This window comes from Patiria miniata, unplaced genomic scaffold, assembly GCF_015706575.1.
Source record: "Patiria miniata isolate m_02_andy unplaced genomic scaffold, ASM1570657v1 HiC_scaffold_26, whole genome shotgun sequence".
Classification (NCBI taxonomy): domain Eukaryota; kingdom Metazoa; phylum Echinodermata; class Asteroidea; order Valvatida; family Asterinidae; genus Patiria; species Patiria miniata.
The window spans coordinates 3,056,338-3,081,993 of record NW_024037065.1 but is presented as its reverse complement, the minus strand read 5'-3'; the positions used below and the strand labels follow the sequence as shown (position 1 = coordinate 3,081,993).

The 25,656-nt window shown below is 41.1% G+C and overlaps 3 protein-coding genes across 3 annotated transcripts; all 3 read left to right on the top strand.

The window, feature by feature from the left end:
• The first annotated feature begins 232 nt into the window (after positions 1-232).
• Positions 233-2,071, top strand: LOC119733827. The gene is made up of 2 exons (XM_038207197.1): positions 233-686; positions 972-2,071. Exons 1-2 carry the CDS (start codon positions 233-235, stop codon positions 2,069-2,071), a joined length of 1,554 nt encoding a protein of 517 aa, XP_038063125.1.
• A 45-nt stretch (positions 2,072-2,116) lies between these two features.
• Positions 2,117-4,222, top strand: LOC119733826. The gene has a single exon (XM_038207196.1). It carries the CDS (start codon positions 2,117-2,119, stop codon positions 4,220-4,222), a length of 2,106 nt encoding a protein of 701 aa, XP_038063124.1.
• Positions 4,223-4,237: 15 nt separating this feature from the next.
• Positions 4,238-4,735, top strand: LOC119733825. The gene has a single exon (XM_038207194.1). The coding sequence runs from the start codon at positions 4,238-4,240 to the stop codon at positions 4,733-4,735; it is 498 nt and encodes a 165-aa protein (XP_038063122.1).
• The last annotated feature ends 20,921 nt before the right edge of the window (positions 4,736-25,656 follow it).

Here is a 25,656-nt window from a genome sequence, read left to right as displayed (position 1 = left end):
GCTACATGTCATGACCATGAGAAAGTTGACATGGACAGTGAAGATACTGCTTTACATGAATCATCGAGGGCAAGAATGCACACAGAAAAGGGATTTGCCTTACCAAAAGGACATGAAAGCAAAGGGCGTGTCACAGCTGTTCAGGCAAATAAAGTCGAAAACTGAAAGGCTTGAACTTCTCATGAATGAAAAGCATGACCAAGGTGAAGTACGCGCTGAATATAAGGAATGGATGTCAACTTACGAGGACTTGCTCAAAGAGAACAGCGAGTACTGTACTTTGCTGTCCAAGGAAGAATTACAGGAGTATCTGGACAACAGTTGGGACAGTAGAGATACTTACCTGAAGAACTTCAAGGTGTATTACTCCAACTGGGAAACGGTCCGGTCACAGAAGGAGCAAGATGTCGGAGTTCCACGCCAACGCCATGGCACCACTGACAGCGAAAACCTGACAAGCATATCACGCATCAGTGGAAGGGGCTCAAGAACTTCCATTGCCAGCGCTATATCATCGGCACGACTCAAGGCGGAGCAGGAGAAAGCGGCTTTGGAGGCAAGAATGAAGGCACTCAAGAGGAGACGAGAGATAGAGATGGCCAAGTTGAAATTGAGGTTGGAAGAAGAGGAGCTGAATTTGACCACAGAACTGGACATTGTTCATGCCAAGGAAAAAGTTTTGGACAGTTTTTTATTACAATCAAATGCTGTTTCAATTAGAGATTCAAATTCAGTTAAGCAGTTGAATAATGAAACTTTGTCTATTGTAGCACAACCCAATAACCAGTCACACTTGGTAGACCAGACAAATAGTGGTCAATCTGCACTAAATGTGAATGCTCATAGTTTTACACCAGAAAGTCATAACCAAAGTAGTAGTGTACAAGTACATGGTAAACAAAGTTGTAATAGTTCATCATGCCATAGTGTACCAGTGCCATTGCATGTCAATAATGACCATTCTGTTTCAGCTCAAGGTGACAAGCACTGTGACAGCAACCGAAGTGGAACTGGCATGTCAGGTGACAACGCTCTTCTTGCAGTTGTCAGACAACTAAAAAGGCCTACTCCTGAGATCAAGCGGTTTAGTGGGGAACCAGTCGACTACCGGAAATTCATCCGGCAGTTCAACACTAAAGTGGCAGTACATACTGATAATGACGATGAGCGAATGAGCTACTTGGAGCAGTTCACTACTGGAGAGGCATATAAAGTTGTCTCAGGTTTCAGCCATCTTCCTGCTGAGCAAGGATACCCTGCAGCTCTAAAAGAATTGGCATCTAGATATGGAGACGTGCATCTCATGGCCCACTCCTTCATCAAGAAAGCACTCGATTGGCCATGTGTTCGTCCGGACAACCCGAAGGCACTTGATGACTTCTCAATTCTGCTGGTTGAGTGTGAAAATGCTGTAAAATGCATTCAAGCAGTGAAGGTCCTCGAGTACCCCGACAACATGAGGAAGTTGGTGGGTAAACTACCATTCTGTCTTCATGACAGGTGGAGAAATGTTGTTCGGCAGACCTCAGACAAAGGCGAGACTGTCCAATTTAGCCAACTGGTTCGATTTGTAAAGATGGAGGCAAAGAAGGTGATGGATCCCATGTACGGCAGAGAGGCCCTGAGCCAAGATGTAAAAGGCACAGGGGCAAAGGTCGTCACCAAGCACACCAATCGTTCAAGGGGCAGCTTTGCAACCGAGGTTTCAAGTGGCCAATCCGAGCAGACATGGCGTAACAAAGAAGGAGACAACAGGTCGACAGCAGTAAAGTCTGGCAATGAAGTGAAGAACGTGTGCATATATTGCACTGACACAGGCCATCATACTGACAAGTGCAAGCGTCTGTCCAGTTTGCCTCTGTCTGAAAGAACAGAGTTTGCAAAATCCAAAGGTCTATGTAACGGATGTCTCAAGCGTGGTCACCAGAGTAAGGAGTGTCGCCATAGATCCACTTGTGACATTTGCAAACGTCGACATCCAACCTGCCTCCACGATGAGAACAGAGTTCCCAAGCCCGAGTCAAAGCCTAATCCAGATGGCAGCAGTGGGCAGTGTGCAAACTTTGCATAGTATGCAGGTGGTAATACGAGGGCCGGTCAGCAGGGTCAATGCACCATGGCAATTGTACCGGTTAAAGTCCGGCTGAGATATGGTATCAAGGCTGTACCAACGTACGCATTCATGGATCCTGGAAGCACGGTTTCCTTCTGTAGTGAGAGTCTAGCCCGGCAGTTGGGAGCAAATGGTCCATGTAAGTCCATTACATTGGACACCATGGGTAAGCCCTACTCCATGAAGACGTATCTCATCGACGGGCTGAAGGTCAGCGACTTAGACATGACGAACGAGATTGATCTTCCAGTCATGTATACCAAAGACACAATACCAGTTTCCCAGCACCATATTCCAAAGACTGATGACATCTCCAGGTGGGACCATCTTAAAGACATCAGCTTGCCTGAAATAGATGCAGACATTGGACTCCTGATTGGTAACAATGTGGCAGATGCCTACACCCCGTTTGATCTGAAAACTGGTCCAGCGGGTAGCCCTCATGCTGCAAGAACTATGCTCGGTTGGGTGGTTTGGAAGGTGATGAGAGACGCTGAAGAAGTACAGAGTGACATAAGTTGTAGTTTCTCTGTAAACAAGGCTGAGGTCACAGCAGTAGCAGAGGTAGATCAGCTCAAGCATCTGGATAGATTAGTTAGAGAGACCATCAACATGGATTTCCCCGAGAGGCTCATTGACGACAAGAAAGAGCATTCTCAAGAAGACATCATATTCTTGGCGTCGGTGAACAAGTCTATCACTCACAGAGATGGTCACTACTGTATTGGTCTACCTTTCAAAGCAGAAGATGTAAAGCTACCTGACAACAAGTCAATGGCATTGAAGCGCCTTGATAGTCTGAAACACAAACTACAGAGAAACAGTGAATTCGGCAGTGACTACAAAGAGTTCATGTTCAAGATTATGAGTGAAGGCTACGCCGAAAAGGTCCCACAAGAAGACCTACATCGGGCAGACGGCAGGATGTGGTATATTCCGCATCATGCAGTTTATCATCCCCGCAAGCCCGATAAGATTAGAGTAGTCTTCGATTGTGCGGCTACATACCTGGGTTCATCTTTGAACAACGTCTTACTCCAAGGACCAGATCTCACAAACAGTCTGATGGGTGTACTCCTGAGATTCCGTCAAGAGGGGATAGCTATAATGGGAGACATAGCCACAATGTTTTTCCAAGTAAGAGTTCCCAGTGAAGACCTTGACTGCCTCCGATTCTTCTGGTGGCCAAATGCCAATCTCAAAGAGCAGCCGGTTGCCTATCGTCTGAAAGTCCACCCATTCGGAGCAGTGTCGTCACCGAGTTGCTCAAGCTTTGCTCTTAAGCAAACTGTTGAGGATAATGTTGGTGACTACGGAGAGGCTTCATGTGACATAGTGAAGAGAAGTTTCTATGTAGACGACTGTCTTGTCTCGGTTGGTACAGAACAAGAAGCTGCTCATTTGATCCAGAGTACCACAGCCCTGTGCAAACAAGGTGGCTTTCATCTGACAAAATGGGTGTCAAATAGCCATGAGGTTCTTCAGACGGTGCCAATAGAGGAACGGGCAAAAGACATCAGAGAGTTGTCGATTGAGAATCAGAACCTTCCCAATGAGCGAGCTCTGGGGGTTTATTGGTTTGTGGAATCAGACAGCTTGGGGTTCAAAGTCAGTTTGCCAAAGCAACCTGCAACACGACGAGGAATACTTTCTATCACGAGTTCCGTTTATGATCCTCTGGGTATCGCAGCTCCTTTCGTGTTGAAGGCCAAAATTCTCCTTCAGAGTCTTTGTCGACGAGACATAGGATGGGATGAAGAGATCCAGGGAGAAGATCTTAGAATCTGGAATCAGTGGCTCAGTGAGGTGAAAGACCTGGATCAGCTTAGGATCAGGAGATGCTACAAGCCTTCAGGGTTTGGGCAGGTTGTAAGCTGTCAGCTTCACATCTTTGCAGATGCTAGTGACGTAGGGTATGGTGTGGCTGCCTATCTCCGGCTTTGTGATGAATCTGGGCGCATCAGCTGTTCGCTTGTTACAGGCAAAGCAAGGGTTGCACCTTTAAAGAAGATGACTATCCCGCGTATGGAGTTGACAGCAGCAACCATCGCAGTTAGACTTGGCAAAGTGCTTACTAAAGAGCTGGACTGCGACATACACGGCACCTAATACTGGACAGACAGTATGACGGTATTGCGGTACCTCGCAAACGAGAGTTGTCGCTTCCAGACCTTTGTTGCAAATCGCATTGCAATAATCAGAGATGCCTCTTGCTTGCAGCAGTGGAAGTACGTGAATACCAAATTCAACCCTGCTGATTGCGCAACACGTGGTCAGTCAGTGAAAAGGTTTCTTCAGTGCTCCATGTGGTTTGAGGGTCCAGGCTTCCTGTCTCAGCCAGAAACAGAATGGCCTCAGCAAGATGCCGATCTTACCAAGCTACCAGATAATGATGCCGAGGTGAAGAAGACTGTGCTGATGACAGCAGAGATACCTATCAGTCCGGTTGACAGACTTCTGGAGCACTATTCAGATTGGACCAGGCTGAAACGGGCAGTTGCTTGGATATTGGTTGTGATGAAGCGCCTCCAAGATAGAGTAGCTGCAAGCGAGAGGTTGAAACAGGAGCCAGCACAGCAAGAGTTAGAACAGCAAGAACCCAATGTGTTGCACCGTTCATAGAAGCTGGAATCAGAGCAGAGCAGAGTTAAGCAAACTCTTTCATCAGGTGACAGAGAAAGTCTTAACCATACTCGACTTACCACAGAGAACCTTGAGGCTGCTGAGAGGGTTTTAGTGTACCATGTCCAGCAGAAACATTGGAAGGACGAAATCAAATTGCTCAACGTGACGGAGGGAAAACCATCCTCGGTAGTCAAGAAGTCTTCTTCATTGAGAAAGCTTGATCCTAAGCTGGTAGATGGACCTCTACGTGTTGGTGGTTGGATTGGTAGAGCAGGTCTCGACTTTGAGTCCAGGCACCAGGTACTGATGCCAAGAGACTCACCTGTCTCCAGGCTTATTCTTCAGCATATACACAAGTCAGTTGGACACTTGGGCAAAAATTCCATCCTAGCAGAGCTTCGACGACATTACTGGATAATTGGAGCACCTTCTATCATCAAGGGTATCGTCTCGAGGTGTGTCACTTGCAGGAGATACCAAGCCCCGGCTGAGCAGCAGAAAATGGCCAGTCTGCCACGAGAGCGACTTGCGTTGAATGAACCTCCATTCAGCAAGGTTGGAATGGATTATTTTGGTCCCTTTGAGGTGAAACGTGGTAGAAGTATGGTGAAGAGGTACGGGGTCATATTCACTTGTTTGACTTCGCGAGCTGTCCACTTGGAGTTAGCGCATTCACTTGACACGGATTCATGCATCAATGCAATCCGCAGATTCAGTGCCCGTCGTGGATCATTAAAGAGCATTCTCTCTGACAATGGAACCAATTTGGTTGGCGCAGAACGTGAGATGCGTGAGCAGATGAGAACCTGGAACCAACAGAAAATCCATGACAACTTGCTACAGAAGGGCATATCCTGGCAATTTAATCCTCCAGCAGGATCACATTTTGGAGGAATATGGGAGTGTTTGATTAGAAGCGTCAGGAAGATCCTCTACTCTCTGATGCGAGAACAGCATGTTCATCTGAGTGATGAAGCTCTCCAAACTTTGTTGTGTGAGGTAGAAGCTATCATGAATGGACGACCACTTACCGAATGCCCTAACAGTCCCAACGACCTAGATGTCCTGACTCCGAATCATCTGCTTCTTCAACGGTCGGGCGAGAGTCTGCCTCCTGGGTTGTTTGACAAGCATGATAAATATCCTGTTAAGCAGTGGCGACAAGTTCAGTATTTCGCAGACCTCTTTTGGAACAGATGGTCGAAGGAGTACCTGCCTATGCTTCAAGAAAGGCGAAAATGGACCCACCCCAAGCGGAATGTGACTGTGGGAGACATTGTGTTGGTGGTTGACTCTTCGCCAAGAAACTCATGGGCGCTTGGCAGAGTACTTGAAGTTGTCAAGGACAAGAACGGATTTGTTAGAAGTGTCAAGTTGAAGACAAAAACTTCTACTTTAGTTCGCCCTGTAACAAAGCTATGTCTTCTAGTTGAAGGCAGTGTTGAGTAGTTGTCAGTATTTACAGACATATTGTTATGCGTTGTATCCACCAAGATTTCAAGTGTTAGTTTAAAGATAATAGTAAAGTTTGACCTTGTTTATTGGTATTATGTAATTGCTTATTGATTAATAACCAATTAGAGGGCCGGTATGTAGCGGCCAAACTCAGATAGATTTCTCATTTTTGTTTTGCCAAGTGAGGGCGCTGTTGCGGGAATACGGGAGCTAAGCAAAAAGCAACATGGCTTCAGCTCAATCATGTCAATGACGACAGAATTTGCAACCTGTGGAATTCTTCGCCCAAAGCATTAACTGGCCAAGGTTTATTAAACGGTTGGTTACTCTTAAATAATTTATATCAATGATTCAGTAATTAATGTGAGATTTAGTGATATTTTGTAAGCCTAAAAGTTGTACAAATGTACATGTATTTTCCACGCATGTTATTTTGGATCTTGTTATTAAGCACATGTACAAGTATCATACAGGGTGTACATAAACCCTTCTTGCATTTAGGTCATGGCCGATAAACTCATCTGTCCTTGTACATTGTAGGGGCCTACACATGTGTACGTGTATTTAGCCTGTAGTTTGGACATTTGTGTGCAAGTATTTAGAGTACATGTACATGTAGGTGATATGTAGGTGATATGTAATTCAGTCAGCTGATTCTGTTAATTAGGTTAAAACATAAATTTTATTTTCCATTTTATTTATTGTAGTCAATCTGTGCCTATACCTGAGCCCAGAAGTGTGCGACTACCAAAACTGTCAGAAGTCGGACAATAAAATCATCTGGATCTGCGCACAGCATATTTTCGTTAAATCTTTGGCAGATTCAGGGCACATGCCACACCCTTCAAGTTACACAACTGGATTTGACTGAAGATGCCCCCATTACTTTGCAATTTGTGAACAAATTGCCATAAGGCCGTTTTTTTTTAATTACTTGGATTACGGAATCGCCGCCGGAAAAAATCGGAATTTTGAAAAAAATTAAAAAAATCGCCGCCGGAAATTGTCGATTCTGACTACCCCCCCAAAAAAAAAAAAAAAAAAAAAAAGTGCCTATTGTACAAAAAACTCTATATTGCGCGCTGTCCAGGCCTGTAAACCATAGTATTAGTACTGGTTTGATCGAACGACATGACATACACCGCGTTCCCACTTGATTTGGAAAAAGGCGGATCAAGATCCGGCATTTTGGTGTGATCGTTATCTTACCGCAACGAAACCGCAAGTCACGTTCCCACTTATGCTTGATCCACCTTTTCGTAAGGAAATGTTGGGTCCGAAAGGTCACTGAGTTCGGAATTACGCGCGCTCTGTGGGAGTGCCATTGTTGCATGGTTGCATGCTAGGCCAGGATGGGTCAGTTTTCAAACAGCACTATCAGAATTAACAGACAAAAATTACGCGAATTCACCAACATAAATCACGGATCCGTAGAGGATCCGTGCGTGCATAAATTAAAAGGTGAAATCCAACAGAGCCGCTCACGTGTGACATCACGGCAGAAACCAATGCATCGATAAGGGATTCCCTGGTTCTGAAGCTTCTCATTGGTTAGAAACGGTCACATGATGTACTACGACATCATTTTCCAATTTTCTATAATCAATACTTCAGATTTGTCACCCCCGTACGTACCGCGTTATCGGCACTATTCCCATCGCATACTCGTAAGCTTTTCAATGATTCTGTGCCAAAGTGAAGTCTTTTGGTGAGTGTGGACTCAGAGTCATTTATGGATGGAAAAATAAGTAAAATTTCAGGAATGAAAAAGGTTTAGTAATGGACGAACACGCAACAAAAATAAGGCCTATAGTGTAATTTTAGGATACCACGTGCGCTTTTGCATGCGCGGTGCTAGCCCGTAGTTCAGCGGTTGTTTATTGTGCATGTTGTAAACGCTGGAAATGTCCACATGAGCTAGCTACACGCCTGAAAACGTGTTTCTTCGTTCATGAGACCGCAACATTTTCGCGCCACTCGTGCACCGGGCGGATGTTAACAGGTCAAATTGCCGGATCAGATCCACCTTTTGCGTTCCCATCTGATCGTGATCCTGCAATTGCCGGATCTGATCCACCAATTGGGTGACTGTTCATTCTCGTGCCCGTTTTTGTTTCTTCATGTCTCTATGGGCGCCGCCATGTTGGATGATAGGGCGCCCCCATTTTTTTTTTTTTTTTTTTTTTTTTCATTTCCCGCTCGCCGCCGGAAATGGGGACCCAAAAATTCCGTTATCCAAGTAATTAAAAAAAAACGCCTAATGTTATCAACATTGAACATCAAATGGTGTGGTTCAGACCACTGATCTCTATATAAAGACTGGATAGCGGATATGCATACAACATTCACACAGTAGACTTTGCATATTGACCAATTCGCCCCGGTCTCACGAAGATGGCCGCGTATAATACGAACGTTCTACGCGTAAATACGCGCGCGTTGTATCAACAGTTGACGCGCATTTTGGTCACGTACACATATTGTGATGTTCTAAAAGGGACACATTTCCGTAGTGATTATTATTTCAAAAACGCCGAAAAAGTGATCTGCAGCATTATAAAAGTAACCACGACGTTAGAAAAACTGTAGTTAACCTTGTTCAGTGGTAGCGGCCAAAATATAAGTCAAGTGAGCCGCGACGTTACAAAAGAAATCAAGCTGTCTATAAAGACGGCAACTTGTCCTTTGTAGATCACCAGCCGGTCTCACCAATATGGCGTCAAATTCGTACATTGTGCGGCTCTTTATTAGCTATCCAGTCTTTATAGTAGAGATCAGTGGTTCAGACTCTCAATTAGTATTAAAACATAAGTAAACATTAGCATTGCAAATTGATATACAATTGATTTGCCAGGATAGAGCCTTGTCACAACATGACACAACCTCAATTTCTTTTTAATTTTAAAATGTGTACATGTACGTGTGTATTCAGAGGCATGCAAATCCTGTTTTGCATTGTTTGTTTTTCAATTACTTACCCTACTGGACACTGACAGGTACTGTCAGTGACAACCCCCTGCTCTGTCATGCTAACTTTGACCGTGTACTCTTTGGCTCTCTGGGAGGCTAATACTTTGCAGCAGAAAAAAAGATAATGTTGTTACCATCGCCATCCTGTGATAAGTCATTATTTAAGGGCTAATTTTTATTCTTTTTTTCACATTTAACATGATCCTGAACTGACTGGGAATAACAAATAAGGAAAAATTCCATACTCGATCGTCAATTATCTGCCGCCAAACATATTAATTGTCACTTCAAATACTTCAATTCAATGGCTACTTCAAATACGTCCAAAGATTCATCATTGCAACAGCAATCGTGCGCGGCCAGGCCGCCTAGCGGTTAAGAGTCTCGTGTGTCAAGCACAAGTCCGTGGTTCGAATCTCGATGAAGTAAGTGACTGATTGATAAATAGAAGTAAAGGAAAGGAGAAGATGAAAGTAGAGGAGGGAATAACCATAAAGGACACAACTTTTGGCACTTGAAAATTAATTGAAACAAGTGGCGATCGAATATGGAATTTTTTCCAAAAAATATTTATTGAAAAAAACCCTATAGGCCTTCTCATTCGGCGCGGTCTATTTTTTTGTAATACAATAATACTAGTATTTACTAGTAAACGAAAATTGTCCGATCGGACATAGCGGCCTACCTCATGTATCTTGTGGAACTTAATACCGTGAACATCTCCGGTATCGACGTGTTTTATCGCCCGATCAAACGACTTGAAAGAAGATTTTGTCTCTGTTTTCATGGTGCAGTATTCGTATATGGTTGAAAATGTCAGCTGTGGGATGATACCCAAACTTCCGACATTAACATACTGCTCCGGCCAACTGGTGGCTGACTTGACGACTTTCGGCGGTGTCGGCGCGTTGACATGGTTGAAGGTCAATAAAAACTGTATTAATGACGCCTAATGACGTCAAACTAGTGTGTGTAGTGCAGACACAAAAACTTTAAATTCAACGCAGTCAACGAACAAAAACAGCCCCCTCTCTAGGTTGCAAACGTTTTGCCAACCAGTGGTAGTAACGCGCATGCGCCTGTCCAATTGGCATATTTCATGGGAAAGGTCCATTTCCTGCCAGTAGAAATTAATTTTTTTGAAATGGCCTCACTGGATTTTAAAAAACTTAATTTTCTGTTAGCAGAAATTTAGATTCCACTTTTACGACAATCTCGTTGCCTCAAAAGTGGAAAAGTAAAAATCTTAAATTCTTACATGCAAAAGTTATGATGCTCCAAAAGTGGACAACTGCGTTTTCCCATTTCCTGCTATAGCAGAAATTTATTTTAAAAGTGATGTCGCCCGTTTTAAAAGTGCCATTCTTTTTTGCAAGCAGAAATGTGGATTTTACTTTGACGCCTCAAAGTGCATAACTAAAATCACGGAGACACAGCTAGCACCCCTCTTTTTGAAATAAAAACATTCCCAAAGATATAGGAGCTATGGGTCTGTTTACTTGGGTGGCTTATTTGACAGTCCTTTGTGTAGCCTACTTATCACCGCCAGTTTCCGACACAGCTTCAGTTCACGCGTCTCGCATTTCTATTGGGTTACCCATGTACGGTCATTTCGTTGTTCCATCATCATATTCCGTTTTCATTGGCCGTTTCTTGCAACCGGAGCGAAAAGCTCATTGGATGGCGCGGAAAGAGAAAGGAGAGGTAGTCAGTACAGAACTAGGGATAACAGTGTATCAGCCGGTTGTACCGGCTGATATAAAAAAAAAATAGGATTTTACACACACCACACGAAGTTAGGGTTAACGACTGCGGTGTGAGTAGATACAGGTGATTTTTTCCTCTAGATTTTTCCTCTTCATGCACGTCGTGTTCCCTAGCGTGGCGCACTTCGAAGCTTACCCGACTTTCCTCGTGTGGTGTTGCCAAACCTCTTTGTTGACAAACCTGAAAGTCATGCAGTAAAGTACTAGTACCTTTACCTTATTAATGTTGCTATTTAACCTGTTTTAACAATTTCGGTTTTATAAAATGTAATCCGAAATTCAAAAACGGTGGCGTTCGGAAATTGGGCACAAATTGGCGGAGTGTTCGCTAAAACGGGGCGCACTTGAATAAATCTCAGACAATTCCAACCTAACATTTAAGAATGTCCGTCAACTTTATAAATTGTGATAAATAATTACTATCTTTACTTACATACCCATCCAGATGTTTGTCAGAATTTTTTTCCTCATATTTCGGGGCATTTTCAAGGGGTTTACTTTGCATCGGAAATCACGCCAAAATAAATTTTTCTTCTAACTTTGTTACGGGCAAATAAACTCGCGATTTACAAACAGGGGTGTTTAGAACCTGATGAAATTTCACTTTCTGTGAAATTTCAGTTAAAACTGTTGCTCTAAGTAGGCGCTACAGGCGAAAAATCAAAGTGTGCCACGTTGGGGGCCGCGCCACGTTAGGGTACATCAACATATAGGCCCTACTCATTTTTTGAGGGGGGGGGGGCAGGCGACGCCCATAAATGGTTCTGTGTCGTTTTTTATGCATAGTTGGTTTACACTTCTAAAAAAATATGCAGCTCTATGTTTTGAGTCCAAGTGTATAAAAATCGTCTTTCATCCACTGTGGGGGTCCTAGTAAAAATATCAATCTAATTGATACAATTTGATACAACACAGTAAAAGCCGCACACGCTTGTGGTCACTCAAAGAAGTTTACCGCAGATTTCTCCCAAGTCACGATCTGTGATCTGTGTCAAATGCAGATAGCATTGTACGACCTGGTGTCAACTTGCTGTGAAGTCCCCTGCTGTAAAGATGGATCTGGAAGCTGCTTTTCGTGACAGTGAAGACGAAACCGACTTCGGGTTGCCAACCCCAGGCCCGGAGCTAACCATTAATATAAAAGCCCCAGATAGCGAGCGCATTTTGAAAATTAAACGAGCACAGCTTAACTGCGAGACCTTAAAGAATATCTACAATTTAGACCCCTTGTCGATAGTCTTATACGGCTCCGATGATACAGTTGTGGCGCCGATCAGTTTGGGAAAGTTTCCCGAGATAAGGAGTGATTACACCCTGAACTGGACCGTTTCGGGTGATCCGAGTGTGCCTACATCAGCTCCAATACCAAGCACGAGCTTTCAGTGCCAATCACAATCTGCCAGATCGTGTGCGACTGGATAATAATGAGGACAAAGTAACCATCCACCACTGTACCTTAAAGTTCCACACATTTTACCATTTCTTCAGATATCACCAAGTATCATCGAGTAGTCTCACCAAACGTCAGTATCTATGAGCTTCAAGTACACAAATGTTTTTTTTTCTGGCAAAGGTTACACTAACTCAAATAAATGAGACATCATGACAAATTATTTATATTTAGTAAGAGTAATGCTCCTATCAATTGTTTCCCCCACCCCTCTCCCCACCCCGGGCTGCCCCATTCAAGTCGTGGGATTGTCACTTTTGAAGTGACAAAATCCCCCACACCTCGGGCAAAATTTAAGTGACAATCCCTGACCATGCCCCGACATACATACGTGGGGCGCACTAGTGATTGCCTTTCCATGCAGTAAGCCAAAGTTAACAGTGTAATTTGAGTGACCAAAATCCCCATCCTGGGTCATAAAAAACGTCACCAAATCCTGACATCGGACCTGGGGTAGCGTGGGGGGGGGGACCATTTGATAGGCGCATAACAATGGGGAAAATGAGGTGTCCGTAAATTTGGCTGAAGGTAGGCAGAGGGTCGCGCCTAACTTGGACTTGATGGACAAGTTCAAAAAAATCCCCTAAAATAACATATTATTGTTTACAATAATTTTGTCTCCGTCAAAACGTTATCTTATCAATAATTTTAGAAATGTCCCTAAACTTGGTAAAGTGTCCCCTTTAGGCAACCTATCACCTACTTTTTTGTTTTTCTGGGATAGATATCACAATATTGTTATTGTTAATATACTTTTCCATAACGGCTTAATCGGGAAATCTTGCCAATAAGCAACTTCGTAAATATGAAGCTCATCAATACTGAGGTTTGGCGAGACTAATTGATGATATCTGGAGACAAGGTAAATGCGCGCCACTTTAGGGTACATGTAGTAGCCTTTTTGGGGTCCCCGCCATTTCGTATTGTTACCATTTCCTCATTAAAGATCATAATCATTTGAATTCACCAACAAGGCAGTTTAAGCGGAGTGTTGTTTCAAGGGAGTGTTGTTTACTCAGGAATTATATGTGCACTTTAAAACCAGGGTACTCAGTCGCATATTTGCGCGGGGAATCAGATTCCATTACAATTTGTGGATTTACCATCCTAGTTTAAAGTTATTAACGCGTAGCAAATTTGTTTCACATGGTCAGCTAAAAGCTTCATTACTCTCTTTTCAGAAACACAAGTGGATTGTTCAGTCGAGCAAACGGGAACCTTCACAAACAATGTTACAATCTGTAAAGTGAACAAAGGGGTCCTACAGGAGGCTAAGTCTACAACAATCACCCTCACAAAGGCAGCCTATACAAAAGAAGTTAAACGCCTGCTCATATTGGAAAGTGACCACTTCAAGGGATGTAAGACCGAGTGTGCTATTACTCTCCTAGACAGCAAGGACTTAGAAATCGAAAATACATCAGCAACTAGAGGTAAAAATATCCGAAACAAAAAAAAAGTCACTTGAACCAAATTAAAAGAAATTACACTTTACATCAAATGTTTTGGAGTTAGTTGGAATGACAAAAGAGCATTTAATATTATTAATTATCTCACAGAGTGCATCTATATGCATAATGTAGGTCTGATGGCAACAAAACCAAGGTGGTCTTTTTAAATGTAAAAGAGTACAAGCTCATCGTGTCACTTTCTGTTGATTTCTGAAATTTGTCAATTTTTCCTTTTGAAAAATTACTAAAAATTGTTAAAGGCCTAACATTCATAAGTTAATGTTGTTGGGTCTGTTTTTGATTATTTTTTTTGGGGGGGGGTGGGCATCAAAATAAATGCAGAATGAAGCAGATTTCTAGCAAAATTCTGTGAAATTGTGATTCTGACAAAAAGTTATATCAAATATTAAAGAAAAATGCTTTGAAAAAGCTTCATTTTTTTTCCCAAACCATCACTTGAAAAAGGGAAGTTGGCAGGCCAGTCTAAGCATGGAGGTTTCCTTTTATATGCGCGTGCAAGTATTTAAGTAATATACTGAGACATTTGGGATGCACCAGTTTTTTTATTTTATGCCACTTATTTATTTAAGGGGGGGGGGGTATTTTTTACAGGAAACTTTACTGTATGATTTTTTGCTTGATTCGGGAAATTTTAGGAAATCTACATTACGAGCATAAACGTTTATAGGGTATTTTGTGTAATTCTTGGCGATTTGGCAGATTTTGGTTAATTTTGGCAGATTTTTGAAGTGCATTTGGCAGAATTTTGTCATGACCTTACCGTAATCTTGAGTATCATGTAACAATAACTTTGATTCATTTGCAAAGTTAAATTTGGGAGACGCCATCCATCGTCGTGTTTATGGACTTCACAAATATGCATCCCTCCCAATCAAGGAATAACCATGCTTCCGCTTATGTTCTCTCAACTTGCCCCATCTCAACAAAAACATTTTCAAGTAGATTGATCAAAACTTTAGAGTTGCGTGATATATTTCGTCTTGGAGCCAACACTTCTTTACTACTCTAATTTTTTGATTGTTATTTCAGGTCAACCTATAGTCAGCGAGCAGTTTGCAGTAGTTTTATCAACTGTTTGTTTCAAGTAGATTGAGACGTACGACGTGTACAGTACATGCAGGTTTTACTGATCATCCATGTACATTTATAGTGTACATTTTATAGTGTACATACTGTACAATGTACATGTATGGCATATATTTACATGCGCAGATATACACGTACATGTACACACGTGTAATTTATTGTGTCTGTCGCCCTGCTAAAATGATAGCCCGTGAAGAACGCTCTTCCCTCTAAAAGAAAATGCCTCCTCCCCCCACTCTCACCCCTCCCCAATCCAGAATGAGATGTCGAAAGACTTTTTGTACATGACTATACATGCTTAAAATTTGCTAATTTTGTTCTTTTTTTATTTGCCGGGAAGGCTTTTTTTTATCCAATAGAAAGGTCAAAGCTGTTCAGACCTCAGAATGGGTGCAGCTCAAGAGATGCAAGCTAACCCTTCCGATTCTGTCTGCATCTTCTTCCTCAGAAAAAGACATCGAGAGTGGCACAACAGGTGGAAACAAATCGGAACCTCACGGACAGAAAGATCGCCTCACTCGTATTGAAGAGACGCTCAATACTATCCAAAAGAATTTTACCAAAAATACTGGTGCAAAATATGTTTCGAGACGGCACAACCCCCAATCATGGTTACACAATGTTGCCAGAACGTTGCAGGGTGCAAATCTTGTATCATCAATTGCAAACAAGAAAGATGCTTTTTGTGTAGATCATCAGTAGACAGTTATGATGTGCTTTATGCAGAGATAATGCCCATACGTGGCATTTATCAACAGGCAGGCATAGTCTCAATGCAATCTTAACTGAAAAGTTGTGAAAGAAGGGTCTGGTTGATTTTTTTTCTTCTTTTTTTGTGCGGGCGAAAAGGGGAGGTGGGGGACTATCATCAATGTGTAAGGTGTTTTGAGGTGCTCCAAAAGTAAATTAACGATACAAGTCTTCATGATTACGCTTATATTCCATTATATGTACAGAAAGTGTTGGGTGTACAAGTGTGTCCCAAAAACCATATCCCGAAAGGGCTTCAAAGTAACAACGTTGACCGATTTCGAATACTGTAACTCAGAGGGCATATTATACGGAGTGCTTTCCATAACTCACCAGAAGTAAAGTCATAAGATTGAAAACAAACATATTTGAAGTTGAACAGGAATCAATGTCAATGAGCAATTCCACAGTTACTTACGTTACATTTTTGATGTACTTTTGAGATTCCTTGGGCTGTAATTTACCTTTCTGAAAAGGTTTAATAACTGTTATCCCGGTGTTAGATAGAGTAGACCTAGACCTACCTAAGCACCAACGATGACATCCAGAAAATGTGTTAAGGATGATAAACAAGACACACAAATAAGTTACTCACATTACGAAAATAGAGCGTGAGTAACCGATTTTGAGTGTCTTGTTTATCATACATAACACATTTTTCTGGATGTCATCGTTGATGCCATGGTAGGTCTAGGTCTACTTTATCTACCATGGGGATAACAGTTATTAAACCTTTTCAGTAAGGTAATTACAGCCCAAGGAAACTCGAAAGTACATCAAAAATGTAACGTGAGTAACCGTGGAATTGCCCCAATGTATAATTAATTCGGCTTTGAAAATGTGTACGTTTGATGGCCCAAAATGAGATTGCTTACTTATAAGTTGTTCAGAAGTGTTATTGTTGATTTTTGATACGAAAGCGAACTGACATTTCCTTTAGATTTTTGTAACCCAACTAGAATTTCGCACTTGGTCTTCAGTGTTTAATTTGTATAATTAAAGAGATATTGCTCAGTTTAGCCAGTACAAAAATGAGTTCGTAAGTTGCATTTTGCATTTGGTGTGGAGTGTTTCTGTTATAATGAAAATGATACTTTACATCCAAATAAACAGTGTTTTTCATAATTCAACATAAGTAAAAGCCATTTAATTTAAATTAATTTGAGAACAAACATTTTTGAAGTTGAACAAGATTCACCATCAATGTATAAATATTTCAACTTTGAAAATATGGCCCCAACATGAGATTGCTTCACTTCTTGATATTGTTGATCTTTGAAATGGAAGCCAAATGAGATTTCTTGTTGTAGAATACATTATGTACTCCGACTGGAATTTTGGATTTGGTGTTCAGTGTTAACATAATTAAAAACATATTGTTTCAGTCAGTTCACAAATGAGTTTATTGGTGGCATTCTCCATTTAATGTGAGTTTTTCAAATGACTAGATTGTGATGTAGTATTCGACACCGGGACGCGCAAAACATTGATTCATCAAGAAACAAAATAGACATCAAAAATAGAATTGCTTTAGATTGAAGTCTTTCACAATTTTTAAAGTGAAACACTTCAAATAAAAAATGGTCATCTAGGTAGGTTCAAAGTAAACAGTAGAAAGAAATTTGAAGAACAATTTAAATTGGAAAATGATCTATGAATAACACAAATCGATAAAAATGGAAAAAGGAGAAAATACATAACATAATATGTTTATTAGTCTAAAATTATTGAAATGACTTAAAAACGAAAATATACATGATTTGATTTTGCTTGTGATTTCAGAAAACAAATCGCCATGTCTGAAGTTTTGAGAGTTTGTAATTGCTGGGAAAAACTATCATTTCTTTAGGTCTGGTTCTATAGGTCAGCGTGTTGAATCGTTATGGAGCCAACCTCGTCCCCGGGTGTCGAGCAGTACGCGCCCACCGCTACCTGCTTTCTCACCTTGCATTTAATCAAAATTTTGAGAACAAGGACGAAACCAGATCAGACTAATTAACTTAAGAACAGCCCGAAAAGCGCGGAGGGTGGGCGTGGCCGTCACCCCCTTCTTTTCCTTTTCGCTGATACCGTTGCGTTAACGGTAGAGGAGAAAATTAAATCAGTTTTTATTGATACCGTAACACACATGGAATATAAAAATATAGCTTAAAGAGTGGTTTTAGAGCGGTGGGAAAAGCGCGGAGGGGGCGGGGCCTCAACCCCCACCACGTACATTTTGGCTTCTATCGTCGCAATGCATTTGTAAAATCCTGCCAAGTTTCTTTCACAGCTGTTCTGATGTCTTGCGGATATTTTGACACCGAGTTTATGAAAAAAAGAGTAAAACTTCCGTCATTAAATGTCTATTTTCCAACACTGGTAGGCTTGAATGTTAACTTTTCCCATTGAAAAGTATATGCACACAAAACCGTGCATGACAGTGCTGTCTAACATACTGTGCAAAATGTAAATGTATACTGCGCAAATTAAATTGGTAAAATGAAACCACTTTAATTGATGCTTTGGCACTTGTGGAACATAAAAATATAACTTAAAAGTTCCTTTTGGTTAGACTTATTAATTTAAGAGCGGCGCAAACAGCGCGGAGGGGGCGGGGCCGCAACCCCCCTCCCAGCACATTTTGGTCGCTATCGTCGCAATGCATTTCTTTAGTTCAGCCAAGTTTCTCTGACAGTTGTTCTGATGTCATGCGGTTAATTTGACACCAAATTTATGAAATAAGGCATACCTTCGCTACAAACTTTTTAAATACCAAAACGGGAATAGGCTTAAATGTTAATTTTTCCAGTGTGCGTGTATGACGTACATCGGAGGGCGCATGGAGAGTACCGACTCCTTAAAATATTTTAACAGGTGTAATTGAAACTTTACAGATGTCGATAGATGTTCGGGAGTCGTTTCATTACAGATATCAACTTCTGCTTAAAATAATAATAATAATGCGAAAGCACGGGTAGCATGAGCTGGCAATTTTAAAACAAATTATATAGTACATATCAGTTTCCGGTTTGAAGCTAAAGATTTAATTGAATCTCAAGGGGCAGTGGGTATAGGCTGACGGAGCTGTTAAGGTCAAATATCGTCCAAAGTTTTGCATTTTGAGACTAAAGTACTCAACTCCGTGCGCTGGTTCTACTAAAACCACAAAACTTCACACAGACGTGCGCTGATCCCCTGAAATGTGCACCTTCAAGAAAACATGGAATATGCATATTTATTACGAAAATTAAAAACTATACCTGTCATATCATGGTGATTCCAACTCGGCACAAACCATTGGATTCCGATACTGGCAACTTGAATGAGAACCATTGACAGGCAGAACTTTTCTTCTACATTGTCTTGCATGTGAAGCATTCTTTAAAAAAAAAAATGTTTAGCGTCCCCGCCCGCTTCCTTTTTAGAGGCCCCCTCCTTTTTTTTTTTTTTTTTTAAATATGGTGCAATTGCGCTGAAGAGATGTTCGATTCTGCATAGTTGCATCATTTTGGTCTCATTTTCTGTTGCATCTTGCCCATAAGAAGCCAATATGTCATTTCCTGAGTCCAAGTGGCGGCCATTTTGAAAAAAGCTGGTAACCATCTTGAAAAATAGCCCGGCCGCGTTGTCTTGAAAAATGTGTCGGGCGGCCATTCTGAAAAAAATAAAATAAAAAGGGCCTCCTCCTTCCTTCTTGTCAAAGAGGCAGGACGCTTAACATGTTTTTTTTTATTTTGCATTATGCATAGCGATCACCACACGCTTTAGGGGGAAGTTAACTCTGTGATTGACTTCTGGCCACACACGTTCTATACGCAGATTCTGAAATTTAACAAGAGGGTCATTCCGTGTCAAATCACACAAAATTATCACATCTCCCACATGACCCGACTCTGATTTGCCTGGAAAAATCTAAAATAAACAACTTTCAGCTGATGTGTGTACTTGTAACGATTTTCCTGTTAAATCATCTTAAAGTGTGGGTGTAATGCAACCCTTGTACACCTACAAATGTTGCATGTTTCTTTATTGGTAACAACTTTAAAGGTCAATATTTTTTGTTCCAAAAAGATAAAAAGCTGTTTTGGGTCTAATGTGTGACCAAATTTTCAAATTCTGCGATCAGAAAATCATTATCTTTTTCTATCACAAAGCCAGAAACCCCCAAATCCTCATTTTGTGTGCCGCTCAATCATTTTTGTCATATGGGAGAGGAGGAGGTCAATAATGATGACAAGTTTAATTCTGACAGCATGTCAATATTTTTTTTCTAAATGTATAAAGACCGGACTGTACAAAAAAGTTGGAGTATTGAGGGGGCCTAGAAATGGCTTTAGGACAACAATTACTTCATCGCCCCCCCCCCCCCCCCAACACTTCAGGCAAACGGTTGACCCCATGGGGCCATGCTTGGGGATTTGAGCTTTAGATCATTGAAAGTTACATTATGTTACAATAAAATAAACGCAAAGTCATCCTTCATGTGACTTTTGCCAGAAGAACTATGTTTGTATATCAATCAGAAAGAACCCCCAACACCCGAGTGATTCCATTTTGTCAAAAATTAAATCATTTCAGTCAATATTATTCAACTTTTGGAACCGGCGTGCACTGGCAAAATACATTCAGCACTGAGTTTGTGCACTGTAGTTTGTATGACATAGAAAACATTTCTAAAAATTGAATCATTTCAGTCAATATTATGTTTTGGAACCGGTGTGTCTAATAGATTCATGCACTGCAGTGTGTGTGTAAAATACATGTACTATAAATTTCCAGACAGTGATTCTTATCAGTCAACAATATTATTTTCGAACATGGGAAAAAAGATAAAAAAAAAACATTCCCCGCTGACTTCATGCACTGCAGTTTGTGTGTAAAACTAACATTGGTCATTACTCATTTTTAGTGGTCATTTTACAGGGTTTTATTTCATTTAATTGATTGCTTTGAGTGAGTTGAATACAGTTGTTTGAACTTGGCGAATCCTCGATTACAAAATTGTCTTTTGTCACCCATCTTGTGCACTGCACTGCACTTATTGTTTTTGCAATAATCCCAACTCGTCTACATAATTATTGGAGCAGCAGGGTGGGGTAAAATGGGGGTGTGGGGATGGGAAGGGAAGGGGCAGATGGTGCGGATGGTGGCGGGGAGAGGGAAAGGAGTAGTGAAAAAGGTGTTTTGGGTGAGGAAGGACCCTCGGGGTGGGTCTGGCAGTCAAGTTTACTATCTACAGATAGAGAGTGTCGCTTACATATCGGAGCAGCTAGATTGTGCACTCGGGATGGGTTGATGAAGGATGTTTTGGGCAGTGGCCATGAGGGATGGGATGGCTAAGAGGGGCTTGTGGTTGACATTATCATTGTGAGTTGTACTATGATTTCCCCTACACAACTCATTTGAGTTTCTTCATTTATGATGAAGGTTTTTACATAACTAATAATCACCTTATGCTTGACCTACTTGCAGGACTTCAGCAATTTTAGCAGCTGTTATGGAAAAGTGATAAAAAAAATATTTTGAAGGAAAAATCAGTTCCAAAATTAGGAGGAATATTAATATTTTTCTTTCTTTAAATATATGACAAATAAGTAACTTTTTATAGTCAAAAGCTCAAAACCCCAAACACTTGCCCACAGTGTCAACCGGTGGCATAAAGTGGGGGCCGATGAGGTAATTTTTGTTCTGGAACCACGTTTAGGCCTCCACCATACGCAAATTGAGGATTTGATCACCATACAACTTTTTAATGTGCAGTCTAATCTCTACAGATTTATAAAAAAATATTGATTTGCCTTCAGATTTATTTGTTCATATTATTGACCCCCAAAATATGAGGGAAAAAACCTGTTTGAGCGGCACGCAAAGTGAGTGATTTTGGAGTTCATAACTAAAAACTAAAAAAAGGAAAAATAATCCATTTCCAATTGCAGAATCTGACAATACATGTATGGTCATTAGCCCAAATACAAATTTCAAGCTTTTTATATATGTTGGAAAAGAATTGATATAGGCCTAGGCCTTCAAATGTGTAACGCGGTATCACAAGAAACACGCATGTTAATTGGCGGGTGCGAAATGGGTCGTGACACTGACACCCACATTTACAGAGGCTGTATACAGGAAAACCGTTCAAATGATCAAGGTGAAAGTTGATTTTCCTGCATTTTTTTATACCAAGGTATCATACAGATTTTTCCCCTGGCAAATCTGAGTAGGGTCATATGGAAGGGTGTGTGAATTGACATGGAATGACACCATATAATCCACCTGATAAGGTTGATGGATTTTCAAAAATAGAGTGACCTAATAATTCATCCTTAGCAAGGACACCGGAAGAGACAAAATTAAACAGATCAGGAAACAAACACGAGGGGGGACACACAAGCCTGCAGGTTTGCCAGGAGAAACACGAGGGATTAGGGTTAGGGAATGAGGAAATGGGAATGTGGTGGTAGAGAAACAGAAGCTATGAAGGAATGATGCAGGGAAACAAAGGAGAAGCAATAAATGTGGTACTATGACACAATGTTAAATACATGTACATGTTTTCCACAAGTCAAACCCTTATCCTTTGCAAATTGAACAACATACATCACAGATGATGTCGCAATCCATGCAGGACAGTTCTGCTCCGGTCCGTACCCTGCAAGATAGTCCTGTAGAAATGTTGTAAGGACAAATTCACTTCCTTGGTCAACACGGACTTGGGTCCAAACACCTTCACGCATTATCAAGGGTCTGGAAGGAGAACAATTAAAAAGAAGTTTTATTTACACAAATATGCTGAGCTGGACCAATGTCTGCAGGGTACGACCTAAACTTTACTTTTTACTACCAGGCCAAGCTGGGCCCTTCACTTGCCCACATATATTTTTACTAGCCTTTTTTTCACTTTTATTATTTTCTTTCTTAAACTATTTTCCAATATAAAACAGTTAATAAAAATCGAACACCCCCTCCAAGTTTTTAAATACTATTGACTCCCTGGCTACGTTATACTCTTAGTTACCCAACATCTCCCACAAAGCGACACAAATTTTATTCCAAAGCCCTTTGAAATTGACTTCCTGTACAAACATTTGCTTACCTGAACAGTTTTTCAACAATTTTACATTACATTTCTGTGGGAATGTGATGAAGCCCACTATTCTGCCACTGAATCCATCTCGTGCACATACGTGAGTCAAGCCACATTCCTAGTTTTTCGTTTTGGTCCAAGTGCACCCGATGGCCATAGTAATTTGCAGAGTAAAGTCTAGGATTTGTCCTGATTCCCGTGTCAGTGCGTCTAGCATGATGGTTTGCTGGATCCACTCTTTTTGGTGATTTTCTAACCCTGCGCTTTCCAACTTTCAATCCATGTGCTCGCAAAAAGTCAGCCATCATCCTGTACCCATAAAGAGGCCCAACCTGTAATTGATGACAAAATATCACGGATTATTATGTACAAACAAACATGACAAAAGCAACCGTCACACAGCAAACCTGGCAGAGAGCACAGTTGAAACCATCAATAATCAATGTTACCAGTAGGCCTAACAAGGACACAATTTTAGAAATGGGACAAGTCAGGTGTGTTGACAAACACTAATGCCCCGCTGAGACTTTATGAAGTTCCATAACTGTGGCATTCTTGTTTGATGAGCAAACCACCATAGTTACCGGTAAATGAAATTAAGACAATTGAAATGCATGCAATAAAGATTAAATTGTGCAGATAGGGGTACATGCATCCAGGTTGTGTACAATCAGTGACCACAGGATTGAGCGCTGATTCTTAGACTAAAATTTTAAAAGAATATGTGAACCAGAATGGGAAAAAAGAATTACGGTTTATCAATGAGGTAGCATTTATAATACATGTACATACATGTAGTTATACATGAGTTTGGGCAAATGCTCAATCAAACCAGGAGCATTAGGTACCAGTGTTACAAATGGGGTGACAATATATTCATGTACACAGTATACACATATATGACTTTGGGCAAATACTCGGGAAACAGGAGTTGCGACAGCATGGCAGCTATTTTGAAGTGATGGTTTCCCAATCTGTGGTTGCCCATGGGTGCCTGCAATGATGCGCTCATATTTGTTCACTAGGTTACAGTTACACCTGTGAATGAGTGATTTCTAGAAAAGTTTGTGATGTGAATGGTATGATTGGATTAGCATTCAGATTATCTACTCTCTGGTGGTACCTGTAAAACAAATAAGAAGATGTATTATTGAATATAGAAATGCGTGCATAAAAAAAATAAGGAAATGAAAGTATGTTGATCCAGTGTTTACCGTGCTGATGGCAGGGGAAGCCAAATAACCAACAATGCATCCCGACACAATGGCTGAACTGTTTACAGTATTAAAATACAAGAAGTAGCCAAAAACTGAAAGAGGGGGACTGCGTGTTTATTTCTTTTATACCAGTTAGGTGCAAAGTACATGAATGGCAAAAGATAGAACACAAATATCTAAGAAAAATGAAGCTGATAAGCTTTCGAAAGAAATCGAAAGGAAAACACTCAAAAGATATATTTATTATCAAACAAAAGTTAGTTACATATGGTATGTAGGAGCCAATGACTTTACAAATGGTGTGGAAGAGCGTAGTCTTGGGTTTAAACTATTACCTATTTCAATGTGGCGAAGCTGTGGTACTTGAAATACAACCAATCATGGTCGCTGAAGTGACAATCATAAACATGACAAGTGACATCTTCCTTGGTGTAGACATGATCGAGACACGACCCTGCCAGATGTGTTGGCTGTGTCACTTGCTGTTGATAACCAAGACGAAAGAGGTGTCTTGCTATGGATGATTGGGTCAGGTCACGTCCATCCTGATTTATGTCACCAACAATGACTGTTGGCAATGATGTATTAATATGCGCAATGACTTCATCAAGTTTGCACATGCAGTGAGTTGGTGTCTGGGTTGGGGAACGATAAACTGATACAAGGTTAAGCAATGGATGTGTCGGAGAGGACAGTTGGAATGCCAATATCTGCAGAGCTGGTAGAGACACTCTTGAGTTGCTTGCAGAAGTAGCTTTTCTTAACAAGAACAGCAACTCCACCAGCAAGGCGCTGACTATCTCGCTCTAGAACTCGGTCACTCCGCATCAACAAATTATAACCATCTGGTGTAAAATGACGACTGTGTTGTCTTTCACTTAATCATGACTCCATTATGATGGTTACATCTGCATGGTGGAATATGGGATCTGCCAATATGTCCCTATAGTGCAGTACCATTGATCGTGTGTTAAGAGCTGCTACTGTAAGAGTGTCCATGTCTGGGGAGAGTACATACATATATGGTGATGGAATCGCATTATGTTTCAACCTTTCCATTTCATTCTTTACTTGGGCATAAACCTTGAGTTTGGATTCATCAAAGTTGAGAATGAACAGTCCATCGATGTTTCTAGTTCTACTGATTACCACGTATCCTTGGCCATTATCAAATCTACCATCAAAAGAAAGAACAACTTTCTGTAAAGTTTGTCCTTGAATTTTATGAATTGTGTTTGCCCGGGAAAGACGTAAGGGGATTTGGCAGCGAACGATTTCCAAACCTTTGGTCTTCTTTGAAGGTGTGAACTTAGCTTCCACTCGCTGTACAGGGACCGACTGGATGTTTTGTGAACATGGTGCTTTACGTCTTGCTTCGGTCCCAACAGTGCTGTCATCAAATCTAACGAGAACAGCAGTAACAGCACCTGCATTTGTTTGGAACCCAGTAATATCTCCCTGGCTGCCATTAACTAATCCATATGTGACATCCAAATTGCGTGTCAGCATCACCCTTGCACCTACTGCTAACTGCAGGTGATCAGGTAATACACCAGTGAATCTAGAATCCTTGGGAGGGACGTAGCTCTTCAGGATAGATGTTTTTTTGTCAACGGCTTCGATGGTTATTATTGGACTCTCCAATGAATTCAGCATCTCACAATTGTGTTGGTCAACCTTGACATG

Bases quoted from the DNA above. Each gene is read 5' to 3' on its own strand.
- LOC119733827 (XM_038207197.1), top strand. From the start codon at position 233: ATGTCAACTTACGAGGACTTGCTCAAAGAGAACAGCGAGTACTGTACT. The intron at 687-971 runs GTTTTTTATTAC...ATTCTGTTTCAG, and splicing joins CAAGGAAAAAGTTTTGGACA to CTCAAGGTGACAAGCACTGT.
- LOC119733826 (XM_038207196.1), top strand. From the start codon at position 2,117: ATGGCAATTGTACCGGTTAAAGTCCGGCTGAGATATGGTATCAAGGCT.
- LOC119733825 (XM_038207194.1), top strand. From the start codon at position 4,238: ATGACGGTATTGCGGTACCTCGCAAACGAGAGTTGTCGCTTCCAGACC.